The sequence below is a fragment of the Anomaloglossus baeobatrachus genome, chromosome 8 (assembly GCF_048569485.1).
Source record: "Anomaloglossus baeobatrachus isolate aAnoBae1 chromosome 8, aAnoBae1.hap1, whole genome shotgun sequence".
Classification (NCBI taxonomy): domain Eukaryota; kingdom Metazoa; phylum Chordata; class Amphibia; order Anura; family Aromobatidae; genus Anomaloglossus; species Anomaloglossus baeobatrachus.
The window spans coordinates 240,239,323-240,257,453 of NC_134360.1; the positions used below are offsets into that span (position 1 = coordinate 240,239,323).

At 42.9% G+C, this 18,131-nt stretch overlaps 1 protein-coding gene across 5 annotated transcripts in view; it reads right to left on the minus strand.

Annotated features, from left to right (window-relative positions):
- C8H1orf210 (chromosome 8 C1orf210 homolog) overlaps positions 1 to 18,131 on the minus strand; it is a 358,767-nt gene that overhangs the window by 134,374 nt on the left and 206,262 nt on the right. For all 5 annotated transcript variants that reach the window (XM_075320441.1, XM_075320444.1, XM_075320442.1 and 2 more), the window contains 2 exons: positions 8,608 to 8,794; positions 7,627 to 7,694 (listed from right to left, as the gene is read on the minus strand). In XM_075320441.1, the coding sequence (XP_075176556.1) occupies positions 7,627 to 7,694; positions 8,608 to 8,669 (130 nt within the window). In that variant the 5' untranslated portion in view covers positions 8,670 to 8,794. The remainder of the gene's footprint in view (positions 1 to 7,626; positions 7,695 to 8,607; positions 8,795 to 18,131) is intronic.

Here is an 18,131-nt window from a genome sequence, read left to right on the forward strand (position 1 = left end):
CAGAGCTGTGTGTGTGTGAAGCAGAGCTGTGTGTGTGTGAAGCAGAGCTGTGTGTGTGTGTGAAACAGAGCTGTGTGTGTGTGTGAAACAGAGCTGTGTGTGTGTGTGAAACAGAGCTGTGTGTGTGTGTGAAACAGAGCTGTGTGTGTGTGTGAAACAGAGCTGTGTGTGTGTGTGTGTGTGAAACAGAGCTGTGTGTGTGTGTGAAGCAGAGCTGTGTGTGTGTGTGAAGCAGAGCTGTGTGTGTGTGTGTGTGTGAAGCAGAGCTGTGTGTGTGTGAAACAGAGCTGTGTGTGTGTGAAACAGAGCTGTGTGTGTGTGAAACAGAGCTGTGTGTGTGAAGCAGAGCTGTGTGTGTGTGAAGCAGAGCTGTGTGTGTGTGTGTGTGTGTGTGTGTGTGTGTGTGTGAAGCAGAGCTGTGTGTGTGAAGCAGAGCTGTGTGTGTGAAGCAGAGCTGTGTGTGTGTGAAGCAGAGCTGTGTGTGTGTGAAGCAGAGCTGTGTGTGTGAAGCAGAGCTGTGTGTGTGTGTGTGAAGCAGAGCTGTGTGTGTGTGTGTGTATATGAATCAGAGCAGTCTGTGCGGCACCCCAGAGCGCTAAGCCACCCATCCCAGTAATGTGTACGCCACCAGAGCTGTTTGCCACTCCAGCAACATCTATGCCCCCTCCTGTAATGTATATATTGTAGGCCCTAGCCCCTCCTGTGATGTATATACAGCAGTGCTGTGTCAGTGTGCATGGTGTGCAGTCATGTCTGTTATTGATGGCCATCATGCAACACAGCCACATGTCCTGGAGGAGCTGGACGGAAACAAGCGGGAGAGGTGAGTGATGCTGCTTGTGACTTCTCCATATTAACACCTGTAATGCGTCTGTGTCTGCATGTATGTCAGTGTATATGACTGTGCATATATTTGTCTGTTTAAATGTATTTTTGTGAATTTGTCTTCAAATATGTATATGTACGTATGCCTGTATGTGTATGTGCGTGTCTGTGTGTGGATGGGGTCCACTGAGACTCAACCGGGGACCACAAAAACCTGGAGCCGGCCCTGGCTGCCTTAACATTGGGATGAATAAAAAAATATGTGAGTAACTCTACTTTCTGTGTATAAGTGACTGCTGTGAGTGATCCTGGACTGTATCTGTATTGTACTGTGTGTATAAGTGACTGCTGTGAGTGATCCTGGACTGTATCTGTATTGTACTGTGTGTATAAGTGACTGCTGTGAGTGATCCTGGACTGTGTCTGTATTGTACTGTGTGTATAAGTGACGGCTGTGAGTGATCCTGGACTGTGTCTGTATTGTACTGTGTGTATAAGTGACGTCTGTGAGTGATCCTGGACTGTGTCTGTATTGTACTGTGTGTATAAGTGACAGCTGTGAGTGATCCTGGACTGTATCTTTATTGTACTGTGTGTATAAGTGACTGCTGTGAGTGATCCTGGACTGTATCTGTATTGTACTGTGTGTATAAGTGACTGCTGTGAGTGATCCTGGACTGTGTCTGTATTGTACTGTGTGTATAAGTGACGGCTGTGAGTGATTCTGGACTGTGTCTGTATTGTACTGTGTGTATAAGTGACGGCTGTGAGTGATCCTGGACTGTGTCTGTATTGTACTGTGTGTCTATAAGTGACTGCTGTGAGTGATTCTGGACTGTATCTGTATTGTACTGTGTGTGTATAAGTGACTGCTGTGAGTGATCCTGGACTGTATCTGTATTGTACTGTGTGTATATAAGTGGCTGCTGTGAGTGATCCTGGACTGTATCTGTATTGTAGTCCTGTAAATCTGAATGTGGCAGAACAGGAGAAGATAAATGTTCATTAAATTTATATCTAAATGCTACAGTTCGCGCTCTACTGTTATGGCTAAAAATGTTAACGTTTATGGGGCCCCCACCAGATTTTCTGCCCAGGGGCCCCCACCAACCTTAATCCGGCCCTGCTGACGTGCGACCATGTGGAGAGGGGTGAGCTGGGGCAGGAAAGTTTATCTGACCTTCTTTACATTCTGTTATCTTACTGTAAACCGTTCAGGTGCTGCTTTGGATACTTTTTGATTTGGGGGGGGGGGGGGTGAGGAGGATGAGGCTGATCAGGTGATTGGGGTCGCCATCCCACAGAATCAGTCACAATGTGAGCAGTGGGGAAGTGCTTGCAGCAGTTTGATGAAAGCAGCACAGCCAGGTCCTGTATCTAAATCCAGCTAAATTACTGTGCACTGCTCAGCTACATACACAGAAGACCTTGTGCACACTTGGCTTTTTTCATGCGTTTTTCCTTGCTTTTTTAATTGATAAAAGCAAGGAAAAATGATCTCAGCAAAGTCTGAGAATCCTGACTTGCTGTGCGCACGCTGTTTCTTGCAGTTTTTGTTGCTGAAAATAGAAGCAGTGTGTCAGTTGTTTCTGTATTTTTCCTGCTTTTTCACCAATTGACTTCAATGGAGTCAGTGAAAAATGCAGGAAAAAACGCATGTGTAATGCCCACATTGAATTTGCGTGTGTTGACGTCACTGGGGCTCCCTGCAGCCATTTCCTCATCTCACAGTCTTTACTGCAGGACATTGCTTCTGGGAAGTCCAGTGATATCACAAGGTGAATCGAGTTCATGCCTACGGATCACCGGGGTGTCCTGCAGATCCACCGCCATGAACTCAGTTCACCTTGTGATGTCACCAGGGTTTCCTGCACCTAGGCCTTGTGGTCTTTACCACAGGACCTTGTTGCAGGGAACTCTGGTGACGTAGGTGCCCTGGTTTGGGGGGCGATCCATGCCTCAGTAAACCGGGGTCATCAGGGTGATGACCAAGGGTTGCCATGGCAGTGATCGGGTCCCTGTGATTGCACTACAGGGACCTGATCGCCAGGGAGGGTAAGCGATGCCTCTCCCTGCCTTCTGAATGCAGCAATTGCATTGATTGCAGCATTTAGAGGGTTCAACTGCCGAGAGCGGCACGGGTACTCCTCCTGGCAGCGAGAGCCAGGTCCTGGCGACCGCGGGGGTACAGCACTTGAACCCCCATGATCGCCATGACTAAAAAACGCTCAAAAAGAGGTAGGTGAAAAAACACGCAATAAAAAAATGCTCGTTTTTTTTCAGTTGCTTTTTTCGTTCCAAACATGCGTTTTTATGTGCAGATTTTCTGCACATAAAAACGCAAAGTGGGCACATAGCCTTAAAATAGATTTGATGCAGTATGTCCTGGGAGGGTGCTTTATCTTTACAATACGTGAGCTGACTTCAGCAGCCAATAGTTGGTGGATGGAGTGAGGAAAGCAGGTAGGGGAGTAACAATCACAAACGTAGAGATTGTTACCAGGCCCAAAGGTACAGGGGACACAGTGGCTGGCAGCTGACGTTCATACCATAACTGGGGGCAGCGCATGGTAGTACGGTCATGCTCTATAGCACGCACTCTGATGTCAGCTGCAAGCCACTCCGCACTCGCTACAGAGGACACTTGGTGATGTGGGAGCAGAGGCAAGATGAGTAGAATTTTTTTTAAATTATTTATATTTTTTTAATTATTCATTAGAGACAGTCCCAGACCATATATACCAGGATGGGGGACATATATACCAGGATGAGGAACATATACTATATATCAGGATGGGAGACATATTAGGATGGGCCCAGGATGTGCAACATTTTTACTAGGATCGGCCCAGGATTGGATAAATATATACCAGCATGGGGACGTTATGTACCATGTATACCAGGATGGGGAACATGTATACCAGGATGGGGACATATATACCAGTATGGGGGACATATGTACCAGGATTGGGAACATTACTGCATAGTGAAGGGGGGGAAGGGGCAATTAATATGCCTTTATAGGATTTAGAACGCTACAGGTGCCCATTCATCTGACCAACGTCCGGAGGGGGGCCCAGGTCCAACTTTCGCACCGGGGCCCATCGCACTCTAGTTACGCCACTGCTCATAAGACAACCCTAGCTCCACTGTGGATGACCTCACTCCAGCTGTAAAGTCTTAGGTGGAAAAGTAATGAGCAATCACAGTGGAAGGCGCATGGATCTCAAATATTATTCATAAAGTACCAGATCCAGATCAAAATTGGGAATCTCTTCTTGGAAGTGGATGATAAAACACTGAGTTACATTAACAGAGGTTAAGCATGACATTTCATGGTGTGATTAGCAAAAGAACATTGCTCCGTAAAAAGTAACAAATTTTATTTTTCCCTCCCAGACTTTTGTTCAGAGTGGAAAGGTGTGAAATGTTTGCAAATCTCTTTATTAGGGGATTAGTATTCATTCCTTTATAGAAAACTGCATGTAAGTTGCTTCCAAGCCCCAGCTTTTCTCCAATATATTTACCTGCCTTTAGTTGCTTCGATATCAGGACATATTCCTTTGGAGTACAGATGATGGCAGTGAAATGTATGGCATCTGTCTCCTCCTCTGAGTATTCTGCTTCAGAGCAATTATTCTCCTACGGCAGTTTATCCCCAGAGTTAGTGAGACACAGATGCTGAGCTGACCAATCACTGCAATCATCTGTACTCCAAATCAGTACATTCTGATATCACTGCAGCTAAAGACAAGCAAATAAACCGGGTATACGAAGAGTACTGGAAACCACTTCATGCAATTCTGTTTTACAGGGATGAAAAAAAAATCCCCTAAGAAATGATTTGCAAAGTTTCATAACTTTTCATGCTGGACAAAATTATTAAAGAAAGTTTGGTTACTGCTTAGGTTGTGTGCGCACGCTGCGTTTTTGCAAATTTTTCGGATGCGTTTTTGGGCTAAAAACTGCATGATTTTGTTTCCCCAGCAAAGTCTATGAGTTTTCATTTTTGCTGTCGGCACAGCGCAGTTTTGTTTTAGGTGCATTTTTGTGGTGACCACAAAGATGCAACATGTCTATTATTTCTGCGTTTTTGCCAGTGTTTTTCACCCATGAAATGCATTGGAAAAAACGCAGCAACAAAAACGCAGTAAAACGCACAAAAGTGTGCAAAAACGCATGCGTTTTTTTTTATGCATTTTTACCACGGGTGCGTTTTTTTGGGGCCAAAAACACTGCATTTTTGTGGTCACAAAAAAAAAGGCAACGTGCGCCCATAGCCTTAGAGGAACTTTGTCCTGTGGATAACATCTACTCAGAGGCTAATCCCACCAATGATTAGCTGAGTATGTTTGATTCCCTAGATGCTTCAGCAACAGCATCCTCCTCAATCAGATCCTTATCGGGGAAGCACCTGATAGATGCGGATGTTCAAAGTGGAAATTTATACACATTGGCAATTCAGTCATAATAATCAGTTATAAAACAGAACCTATTGGTGCCAATGAGCATCCACATAAGACATACTGTACATACTCTGGTTGTGTCACAGCAAGTTCCCCATTTTTGTGGAGAAGACCCTGTTACATTTCCTAAAGGTGAACATTACATAGTGCGAAATTTTAGAAATAGCCCCACGTGGCTCAGTATCAACATTTACAGTATCTACCATGACTATCTAAAACTGAGGTTGATATATAACAATGACATCAATGCTTAGGTGACTTATGATAAATTAGAAACAGGATCTGTAAGGTTGCAGCAGGGCATTTAGAAGAGGAGTCATTACTGTGACCATTGCTTTCAATCTGTTATCAATAATTTTTTTATGTTTGGTAAGAAACTGGTTACCGTATTTTTCGGACTATAAGACGCACCGAACAATAAGACGCACCCTGGTTTTAGAGGAGGAAAATAGGAAAATAAAATTTTAACCAAAAATTTGGTCATGACACACTGTTATGGGGCGAGGATCTGCTGCTGACACTGTTATGGGGGTAATGTCCCCAAATTCTTTACTAAGGTACCCTATTCTGGTAAGGATCCTCCTGCCTTGTATATGATCCTGCTCATATACCCCCATCCATCCTGCTCATATACCCCCATCCTGCTCATATACCCCCATCCAACCTGCTCATATACCCCCAACCTGCTCATATACCCCCATCCTGCTCATATACGCCCATCCTGCTATATACCCCCATCCATCCTGCTCATATATCCCCATCCTGCTCATATACCCCATCCAACCTGCTCATATACCCCCATCCTGCTCATATACCCCCATCCTACTATATACCCCCACCCATCCTGCTCATATATCCCCATCCTGCTCATATACCCCCATCCATCCTGCTCATATACCCCCATCCTGCTCATATATCCCCATCCTGCTCATATACCCCCATCCATCCTGCCCATATACCCCCATCCTGCTTATATACCCCCAATCCTGCTCATATATCCCCATCCTGCTCATTTACCCTCCATCCTGCTCATATACCCCCCATCCTGCTCATAATAGACCCCCATCCATTCTGCACATATACCAGCATCCTGGTATATGGCCTGTATCCTGTGGCACAGAAAAAAATAAACGTTTATACTCACCTTACCTCACTCCCTGCAGCACCGATCAGCTTCCTCTGTCTCAGCTGCAGCGCCGCTGTGTGGAGCCGTCACCGTGTGTGGAGCCGTCACCGTTGTCTGCAGCATCACGATGTCCTCCTGTTTGTTGTTGTCAGCTGATCTGTGTGGACACTAGCGGCGCGCACAGCAATGACGTCATCGCTCTGCTCACCGCTCACTACACAGATCAGCTAACCGGCACAGACAGGAGGAGATCGTGATGCTGCAGGGGGACGGCTCCACACACGGCGACGGGTGAGTACACTGATTCACTGCCCCTCGCGCTGATAATGATGCACGGGGGGCAGTGAATACAGCCGCACATGATCACTCCAGGCTGTAGTTGCCAGGGGTGATCATGCGGGCCGGCTGTTAATTATGCGCGCACCCCCCGCTCAACCCCCCCGCCCATCAACCCGCCCACCTGCCAGTGCCGGCTTCAGCGCTGAGATGATGGGTGGGAGGATGGGCGTGCATATTAAATGAGCGGGTCCACGTGGTCACGGCAGGCTGCTGCAGCCTGCTCGTGCCCCCGATGACCTGCTCCACCACAGGACCCTCATTCCCCGCAGCCACATTCAGACCATAAGACGCACCCCCCACTTCCCCCCACATTTGGGGGGAAAAAAGAGCGTCTTATGGTCCGAAAAATACGGTACTTATAATGAGGATGAAAAATAAATTATTAGGCTATGTGCACACACTGAGTTTTTTTTATTCGCTTTTAATGCCTATCCTTATGCCAGCAAAGTCCATGAGAATTCTGAAGTGTTGTGCACATGTTGCTTATTTTTTCCTTGCAGATTTGGTGCAGAAAATGAACTGCAGCGGGTCAATTCTTTCTGCATTTTGTTCTGGTCCCCTCTTTACTTTTTTCCAATATGAAGAGGATTCAGAAATACTGCGATTTGCAAGGTTAAGGAGATAGAGAGGGAGAGAGTAGAGCCAGTTTGCCATTGAGAGGGATAAGTAGCTTTCTAATTTACTTTATGCTTCAAATAAAAACATGATTTAGTATAAATTGCTAAAACGTTACATAGAGGGGTGTCTGTCAATCAAGACCAAAAAAGTTATACAGAGCAGGGTTTAGTAGGGACAGTATTTGCAACCTCAGGAACCACAAACAATTAAGAGCCTAAAACCTAAAAAAATTCCATAACTTTAGTTACTAACCTTTATGGTCTTTACACTGAGACGTGGCACACAGGATCCTCGTGTCTTTAGGCTGCACTGTACGCCCCCTTGGTAAAGACCATAAAATTAGGATTCAGTATAAGGGCCCTTATCTTTAGAACCGTGCAAAATTATGGTTTATGGTTGCGGTATGATTAAAGGTAGCATTATGAACTGTGCTATAATTAGTTTTAGGACTAGACTAATGAGAAGGACAAGGATTAGTGATAGAGTTACAATAAGCTGCAATGAACTATAAGGGTTTGGTGTAAAGTAACATGCAATAAGAAGGTTTAGAATGATGAATTGTGATATAGTTATGCTGAAATAAAGCTTGCAGGAAGATTTTTGGGTTATGAATTTTGGTTTGAGGAACTGTTAAGTTCAGGTTCTGCTACTTGATAATAAATGAGCATTTACTATCAATGTCTTGAACAATCTCCTTTTAAATTGGATCTGGTTTATATTAGTGGAGCTACAAAACTAGCAACATTATTATTATTATTATGTATTATTATTATTTTAGAAAATTTGTAACTATTATAAAATATCCTCCCATCTACTTTACTAACGCTATCCCTGACAATAATATAACATGTTAATGTAAAAATGTTGCAGTTGAGGTTACATGATGATACAATGTAAAATTGTAAAGAGTATTTGTATTTAGAACCTATCAATAATTTTTCCTTGCCAGATTTTATTAATATGTAGAGCTGATTGTTGAACAATGCCTTTAGCAAAACACAATGATTGTGAAAATGAGATATTTCTACATAAGCAAATTGAAAATGAGCTGGACAGATGTGATTGAACGGATTCTGTAATCCCGGCATCTCTATCAGGTGAGCCAGTATGTCTTCATCATGGTGATGTGTGACAGAATCTTAAAATACAGCTGTTTCTGAGCATTACAAAAGGAAATTGTCAGCTTGACAAAATATATTAAAATAGATAAATAGATATAAAACATAATATCACCTTTGAAGTCTGTTGCTTTGCAGCGCTGAGCTCTTCGGTTCAAATCCCATCATGGACAACATGTGCAAGGAGTTTGTATGTTCTCCCCATCATACTCCGGTTTCCTCCCACACTTCAAAGACATACTGATGGGGAATTTTAGATTGTGATCTCCAATGGGGACAGTGATAATGGTATCCGTAAATTGCTGTGAAATATGACATTATGTAAGCAAAGCATAATAAAAATGGAACTGCAATCTCCAGAACACTTCAATACAATGTGCAAATCTCATTTTCTGTGATTTCAATGCAGAGATAACTATACTGTATCTATATTGGCTACAGCTATATTAGTCCATAGTAATTTAGAAGAAAAAAAAATTACCTAACCTTCTATATATCTCTTGTCAAGTGTGGAAAAACTTTCCAAGAAGTTCTGATTGTATTTTGAGATTAAATTATGTATATTTCACAGACCATGCATGAATTATATAAGTTGGCACACAGTAGGTACCCATGGCGGTGCCTAAAAGTTTCACTATTTTTATAAACTATACAAAACCCCAATACACTAACAGTTATACAATCAAAACTATAATATATATTGTTGAAGAATCAATCAGTTTTAATGATTTAAAGGAAGAAAATGATGATTTTGAAGGCATTCATGTGTATTCAATAAAAGCATTGTTCTTTAACTTTTGGCATTATTTTTCTTCTTCAAAATATTTTTATTGAATTTAGGGGGTGAAAGGGGATAACAATACACACAAGTAATTAACATATAATAAAATAAACCATTGGAATATGGAAGGGAAAGGGAAGGAAATAGTAAAGGGGAAAATGTAAAAGTAACAAAAAAAAAAAAAATATATATAATAAGGTCAATTTGCATTATTTTGCAGTCCGGTTTTTGCCGCATGTGGCATATTTAGCCGATGCGGCAGCCGGATCGAACGTTGCCTGGCACGTTTTTTTGTCCGGCAAAAAAAAAAACGCATCGCGCCGCATCCAGCCGATGCGGCGCATTTTCCTATGGATGCCGGATGCGGCAAAAACCGTATCCGGCCGCCGCATGCATTTTTTTTCCACTGCGGATGCTCAGTAGCGTGCCGTAACCGGAAAAAAACGGACGGGCCGCATGTAAAAACGTATGCAAAGGATGCTTTTTTTTCGCCGCATCCGTTGCATAGGTTTTACAGCCGGATTGAGCCGCATTGCTCAAACCGGATGTGTAAAAGCAGCCTTACATTTGTTAATAAGTTTGTGCTTTGTGCTTAGACCCAAGAGCCAAACAAAAAAAAAGCAAAGCCGCATTATATAGCAATGGGAAGAACTGAGCAGAACAATAAAACGGGTTGGATTTTTAAACGACCAATGTGGCTAAGCTGAGGTTGACACCACAGACAACTAGTGTCATTCTTCGCAATTATTGCTGAACTACATGAACTTTTATGACTTCCATAAAGATAATTAAATAGTTTCAAGTGAATGAATATGGAAAAAATCATTCAAAGAGAAGCTGTTCTGTGTTCATTATAATGCATCCTTATAATGTTGTAGTAGCTGTAATGCAGCATTATAATGTCTCTGCTCTGTTTGTACAAACGTTTATGTTCTTTATGCTATAATCAATCATTTCAGAACAGTCCCAGTTTCCTGAAGGTTGCACTCGGATAATTGTAATATTTGCTGGTTCTAGGATTATGACAAAAGTTTTGACCCTGCCTGGGATTGTCTCCACTTATTTCTCTGATTCCTCACATACATGTATTGCATTTTTTAATGGTTATGAATGTGCTCACTGAGATGTTCTTCCATCCCAGTGTCAGTTGTAAGTCGGGAAAGGGGATGATATTCTTTGCAGGTACCTGACACATGTCATTGGCCGGCCCTACCTCCTTATATAACCACTGACGTCTGCCAGTCCTCACACTCACCTTTATCAGCCCAGAGGATAATACAGGGATTGTACGCACTCAGGTGAGGATGAAAATTTTCCCTTTTTAGATTTTTTGGGTGATTTGAATCCTATTTTGCACTATTCTTGGGTTGATGTTGGTGTCAATCAGGTATTATCTGATGTCGTATGTGGTCTGTGCAGGGAATCTACAGGGGATAAATTACTTCTATGAGGCCCAATGCAATATATTTATAGATCATTAAATTCCCCCCTATATGAAGGAGAAAGAAAGAGAAAGAAAGAGAGAAAGAGAAAGAAAGAGAAAGAAAGAAAGAAAGAGAAAGCGAAAGAGAAAGAAAGAGAGAAAGAAAAAGAGGGAAAAAAAGGAAAGAGAGAGAAAGAGAACAAAGCGATAAAGAGAGAAAGAGAGAAAGGAGAGAAAGAAAGAGAAATAGGGAAAGAGGGAGAGAGAGAAAGACAAAGAAAGAGAGAAAGAGAAAGAAAGAGAAAGAAGAAAGAAAAAGAGAGAGCGTAAAAGAGAGAAAGAAAGAGAAAAAGAGGAAGAATGAGAAAAAGAAAGGATTATATAGACAAATAGAAATTAAACTTGCATGCATAACTCTATTTTAGCAAAATGTATATATATATACACACACACACACACACATATACACACACACACACACATATATATTTAGATATATGTCGGCTACACATTGCTATTTATAGGTCTCAATATAATATGTAAGGACGTTTTTAGATTTAATATTTACTAGGGTGTAAGAGACATCACTGATCGGTCACAGTAGCGATGTTGATACATCTCTCCCATTGTCTTAATGGTATGATGAAGGCCGATGATGAGGCTTATTCAGGCACCATAGAACGCTCCCCTATGTGCATCGTCACTGTGCTCCATATGTGTCCTCCGTGATGCATCATGTCACCTGCACCACATTTCACTGTAGGAAAGTTTTCATTATTAGGGAACAATGGTTGATTTCTATAGGACGACAGTAAGATGGAAACTGGTTCTACAGCCTGGACTCAGCAGCCTATGTGTGCGACATGATATTGACCGAAAGGGAAACTCATGAAATCTAAGCATCATTTCTGCCTAAAGAGGTTAAAGCATCATGGTGGGGAACAACACAAAAAGGGTCTACAGGCTCTAGATAGCTGTGACTGTTTAATAATCATTTTTTCATTCTGCTACGACTTGGGTCTAGGTGTTTTGGCTGCAGCAGTGACGAGACATCAATGGCGCCCAACACCGCTGCAGCCAAACACTGAACTCAGTGAACAAACCCTGAGCAGCAACCTGAGAAAGGAGGTAGATTTCAGACTCCAACACACAATGCAGCAAAAATGCTGTAACAATAAGTTAGCTGTCGTCAAAGAGAAAGTATAAAAACATGTTAGAAACGTTGCCGGTTTTTTTCCACGCTTTTGGTGCAATTAGTGTGCAATTTTGTTGATGAAGTAGGATCTGGGTCCCATCCTGCCTATGTGGTTGGCACACAGTGAACGTAAAGTGAAACCAGCCACGAAACTCAAAGCCACATTGGAGGAAAAAATGCATTAGCAAAAATTTACTAGGATTTGCATGGTTTGGCAATATGGTAATTTCCTTTATGGCTTTTATAGGTGGATCACATTTATTGTTAACTTATCACCTGGAAAACACTCACTGCTTGGTAAAATCATGCAAATGGCGATAGAAAAAGCATTGAGCAGTGATGCCATCCTGCTGTCTGTGCTTAATCGGCAGAGCTGTGGTTCTCTCAGTGATGGAGGAATTGGGCCACATTCACATGTTGAGTATTTGGTGAGTTTTTTACCTCAGTATTTGTAGCCAAAACCAGGAGTGGGTTGGAAAATGCAGAAGTGGTGATTGTGTTTCTATTATATTTTTCCTCTGATTGTTCCACTCCTGGTTTTGACTTCAAATACGAAGGTAAAAAACTCACCAAATACTCAACGTGTGCACATGGTCTTATTAAGAAGGAAGTCTATATTATGGGTCAGGCCATGTTCACATGTTGAGAATTTGGTGAGTTTTTTACCTCAGTGTTTGGAAGCCAAAACCAGGAGTGGAAAAATCAGGGGAAAGGTATAATAGAAACATACCGTAATCACCACTTTTGTATTTATCACCCACTCCTGGTTTTGGCTTAAGGCTACTTTACACACTGCGATATCGGTCCCGATATCGCTAGTGTGGGTAGCCGCCCCATCTGTTGCGCGACACGGGCAAATCGCTGTCCGTGCGGCACAACATCGCTCAGACCGGTCACACATACATACCTGTCCGGCGACGTCGCTGTGACGGGCGAACCGCCTCCTTTCTAAGGGGGCGGTCCGTGCGGCGTCACAGCGACGTCACTGAACCGCCGCCCAATAGCAGCGGAGGGGCGGAGCTGAGCGGGACGTAACATCCCGCCCACCTCCTTCCTTCTGCATAGCGGCCGGGAGGCAGGTAAGGGGAGCTTCCTCGTTCCTGCGGCGTCACACGCAGCGATGTGTGCTGCCGCAGGAGCGACGAACTACATCGTTACTGCTGCAGTAACGAGATTTGAGAATGGACCCCCATGTCGCCGATTAGCGATTTTGCACGTTTTTGCAACGATGCAAAATCGCTTATCGGTGTTACACGCAACGGCATCGCTAATGCGGCCGGATGTGCGTCACGAATTCCGTGACCCCAACGAGTTCGCATTAGCGATGTCGCAGCGTGTAAAGCCCGCTTTACAAATACTGAGGTAAAAAACTCACCAAATATTCAATGTGTGCACGTGGAGTGACCCATCCTATAGATGTCCTTCATAATAAGGCCATATGCACATGTTGAGTATTGGTCAGTATTTTACCTCAGCATTTGGTCAATATTTTACCTCAGCATTTGGTCAATATTTTACCTCAGCATTTTGTCAGTATTTTACTTCAGCATTTGGTCAGTATTTTACCTCAGCATTTGGTCAGTATTTTACCTCAGCATTTGGTCAGTATTTTACCTCAGCATTTGGTCAGTATTTTACCTCAGCATTTGGTCAGTATTTTACCTCAGCATTTGGTCAGTATTTTACCTCAGCATTTGGTCAGTATCTTACCTCAGCAATTGGTCCGTATTTTAGCTCAGCATTTGGTCCGTATTTTGGCTCAGCATTTGGTCAGTATTTTAGCTCAGCATTTGGTCAGTATTTTAGCTCAGCATTTGGTCAGTATTTTACCTAAGCATTTGGTCAGTATTTTACCTCAGCATTTGGTCAGTATTTTACCTCAGCATTTGGTCAGTATTTTACCTCAGTATTTGGTCAGTATTTTACCTCAGTATTTTACCTCAGCATTTTGAAGCCAAAATCAGGAGTGGAACAATCAGAAGAAAGGTATAATAGAAACACAATCGCCACTTCTGTATTTTTCACCCACGCCTGGTTTTGGCTACAAATACTGAGGTAAAAAACTCACCAAATATTCAACATGTGCTCGTGACCTTGGTCACCCTGTATTTGGCAGCATTTCTGTGCACTGAGGCATACTGTGAGGAATATTGTCTGATATTCAGTATACGTCATGTCCCGCAGGGATGTCACTGGTGGCCAGAAATTTAGAAGATGCTCATTGCTTCAGTCTTGATTTGTTATTACACATCTGAGTGGGCTTGTTAATACCTTAGTGACTTTTTAATCTAGAAATAAGCCATGCCATTAGCACAGGGGAGATAAAGGCTGAGATCAGGCACAATGCCGGGAGTCTGAGGAGGAAAAAAAAAGTCCACAGAAACTAGATGTAAAATCTTCATTGTCTATTTGGTATCTTAGACACAAAAAAATGGATATGGTAAAATTTCATAACAAAATAAAAAAGTGTTGTCTGATAACATTTTATTTTCTGCTGGGGGATTTCTAAACATCATGAGGTTTGGAGCTCCAGAGGAAGAACCTGATATTTGCTCGTTGGCACAGTTGAGCTCTCTTATTTCACATCCCGACCCTTACCAATATACGATGCCCTTGGCTCATTTATGCCATGGAAGTATCTTGTACCTCCAATTCCATCCCATATTAATAATGATTAAATATTTTCACCTGATATCAGTACAAATGTAATACAAGCAGTGAGGGCATCATGGCATATACTGTATATGGCACATGAAATGAAAACTAAACTAAAAAGTATGATATTAATGTATTTATAATTAAGTAATCATAATATTTTGAAAAGTTCAGCAACTTTCTACCACACTTTTTGTTTCAATGCCTCACGATTTTCATGATACCCCACCCGGCTTCCACTCCCTGTATTTAGGGTAGATATTGTCACACAATTTGGCACAAAACTTGCTGACTGTCATGGCGGTGTCAGGCTCTGTTCACATTGCAGAGTTTGACACTCTGCCTGATGGTTTCACTGGTGTTTATGTTCAATTCAGGCAGACCCAGGTGTCAGCCTGCTGTATGTTGATTCATAGACAGGCTATCAAAAGCTAATCTCTGCTAGCCTGCTCATTAGGTTTCTTTGATCACATGTTGTAAGGAAGCCAATCACTTCTGCTCCTCTCATTTTTAGGCTTGAGGAAATCTTCTACCTATGCCAACTGTAGATTATGCTGTGTTTTTCTGTGAGTTGTGGTGTCCCAGACTTTCTGGAGTAAGGCGGGCTTTACACGCTGCAACATCGCTAGCGATTGCTAGCGATGTCGAGCGCGATAGCACCCGCCCCCGTCGCACATGCGATATGTGGTGCTTGCTGCTGTAGCGAACATTATCACTACGGCAGCTTCACACGCACATACCTGCTCTGCGACGTCGCTGTGACCGCCGAACTGCCTCCTTTCTAAGGGGGCGGTTCGTTCAGCGTCACAGCGACGTCACAGCAGCATCACTGAACTGCCCCCAATAGAAAAGGAGGGGAGGAGATGAGCGGCCAAAACATGCCGCCCACCTCCTTCCTTCCTCATTTTCCAGTGGACGCAGGTATGTTTGTCGTTCCACTGGCGTCAAACATAGCGATGTGTGGTGCTGCAGGAACGACAAACAACATCGTACCTGCAGCAGCACCGATATTATGGAAATGAACGACGTGTCAACGAGCAACGATTTTTCACGTTTTTGTGCTCATTGAGCGACGCTCATTTGTATTATACGCTGCGATGTCACTACCGGCGCCGGATGTGCGTCCCTAACGACGTGACCCCGACGACATATCGGCAGCGATGTCTCAGCGTGTAAAGTACCCCTAAGAGTTGCTTTGTGCTTGGTGTTGTTGTGGAGTTACCCATCAACTAGTTGTTTCCTCCATGCTCTTGTTTTCCTCCTAATCTCTTGTTGTCTTAAACCTCTGTGTGTGCGTGCTGTGTGACAGAGTTTTGATTTCCCCCATTTGACTATCTCTGTGGGTTAAAACACACTCCTGTCCCAGCCCCCATGGGAGAGGGGGTGGTATAAGATCAAGGATGATCAGGAGCAGAGCCAGGAAGGAGACTGAGCCATCCCCACCATTAGGGGTATCTCTGAGAATAGGGTCAGCTTAGGAGCCCTGGTTTCCCGCTATTCCCATAGTCCCTTGTGACTAATATATAAGACCAATACATTGTTCATGTGATTTTAAATTTATATATTACCTAAGAAGGCTTTTCTGCCAAAAAGCAGTGTATGGTCATTTTAAAACATTATTAAAACTCACTTTTTTATGCTTCTGGTATATCTTCCCTCCTCAATACCTCGTTACTGAGGATGGAGTAGAGCTATCCCTCGTGACTTAATCACAACATTGTTTCTGTAAGTTTCAAAAATTGCGGCAAAAAATATGTTTTTTACTGCATCATGCCCACAACTTGTGAGTGCAGCCAACCAAGTCCTGTAATATTTGAGGATCCATGGATTAGATCAATTTGATCCAAATTTAATGTTCATATGGTTCAAATTAGCAGATGTACACACTCAGTGTGTATGTATGGAGCAAACTCAGGACACTAGATGTTAAGTTTATTAGTATCACTAAAAATTATTTGTCCAGCAGAAAACAAGCCCTCATATGAATATGTCAACAGAAAAAGAAAAATGTGTTATTCTGCATTTTTTCCAAGCAGCTCTGCATGGAGAAAATGGTTGCAAGTGTGCACATACCCTAAAATACTGTATATTTGAAGCAAAGAGTCATCTTTGAAGGGCTTGTCCACTGTAGATGAAATTTAACACATTTTTGGTGATATGACCTGTGGCACATACTAATATATAAATATTACAAGTCTTTTTTTCGTCACAGGATATAGAAAGCTCCAGTTCTCAAAATGACAGCGGATGGAGGGTCACGAGACCAGACCTGTCCATCAGCCTCCTCCAATAGACAATCACCGCACATAGGGACATGGCTTCGTGATGAGAGGAGGCTGATGAACAGGTCCGATCACGTGCTCCTCCATCAGCTGGTCTCATAACTAAAAAAAAAAAAAGAATTAGAAAAACAAATTCGCTCTGTAGAAGTAATACAACAAAACGTTTTTAATAACAGACAAATAACTTCCAAGGAGGCTGATTGGCGGCTTCAGCATTAGTCCTGTGACCTCCTGTGTATCTCTGCCAGGAAGAATAGCTCCTCATACAGTTTTGCATGAGAAAAAGGTAAAATGACACAGATGCAAATAGGGAAATCATTCCTAAACAAATCTTGCTAATGCAGAGAGCAGGAAAACCTATATATGCGAGTGTACAGGACGACAGAATGACCGGGAAATAACCCCCCGCCATAATCCGTCACAGGTAATAGATAGGTTAGGCAGTGATATTATATGTAAAAGTATGATGTATAATATATATGGTAGTGTTACATATAGGCAAGTAATATGTCTACTATGCGAAATGCGAGGTTTGGCATGTATGACAAGTTACAATGTTGCAGGCAGAGGTGAGATATAAATAATATGTTACAGTGTTGCAAGTGGAGGTGTGATATATATGTATACAGTACATATATAATGTTACAATGTTGCAGACGGAGGTGTCAGATATATATATATATATATATATATATAAATGTTACTGTGTTGCAGGTGGAGGTGTGATATATGTAATATGCTACTGTGTTACAGGCGGATGTGTGATATATGTAGTATGCTACAGTGTTGCAGGCAGAGGTGTGATTTATGATATATATTACAGTGTTACAGTCAGGTGAGATATAAATAATATTTATAGTTGTCAGGGCCAGGTGGACGGGCAGACCCAGGAGGTGGATCCACTGGGCCGAACTCCTAGATGGTGGTAAGGGGTCCGGTAGCTGGAGCACTATAGGTAGCAGAACAGTCCGTGCATACGAGTATAACGGAGAAGTCCCTGGGACCACGGAGTCACTGATGGTAGTCCGGGTGACGCAGCTCAGGTTCGGAAGCCGAGAAGATGTCAGGCGGGGTCCGGAACCTTTGGAGCGAGATGACGGGTCACCGCAGGGATCCGAGATGGTACGGACTGTCAGGATGGCAGATGGACAGCGTTCGGGGGTTCGGGATTCAGCAGGACCGGATGGCGAGGCAGGCACGGCTCTACAAGAGAGATAGGTGAGTATATCATAGAGACACCAGGAGACCTGACTCCTAGCTTAAGAAACACGAAGATCAGGCCCCGCCCCCTTGGACATCAAAC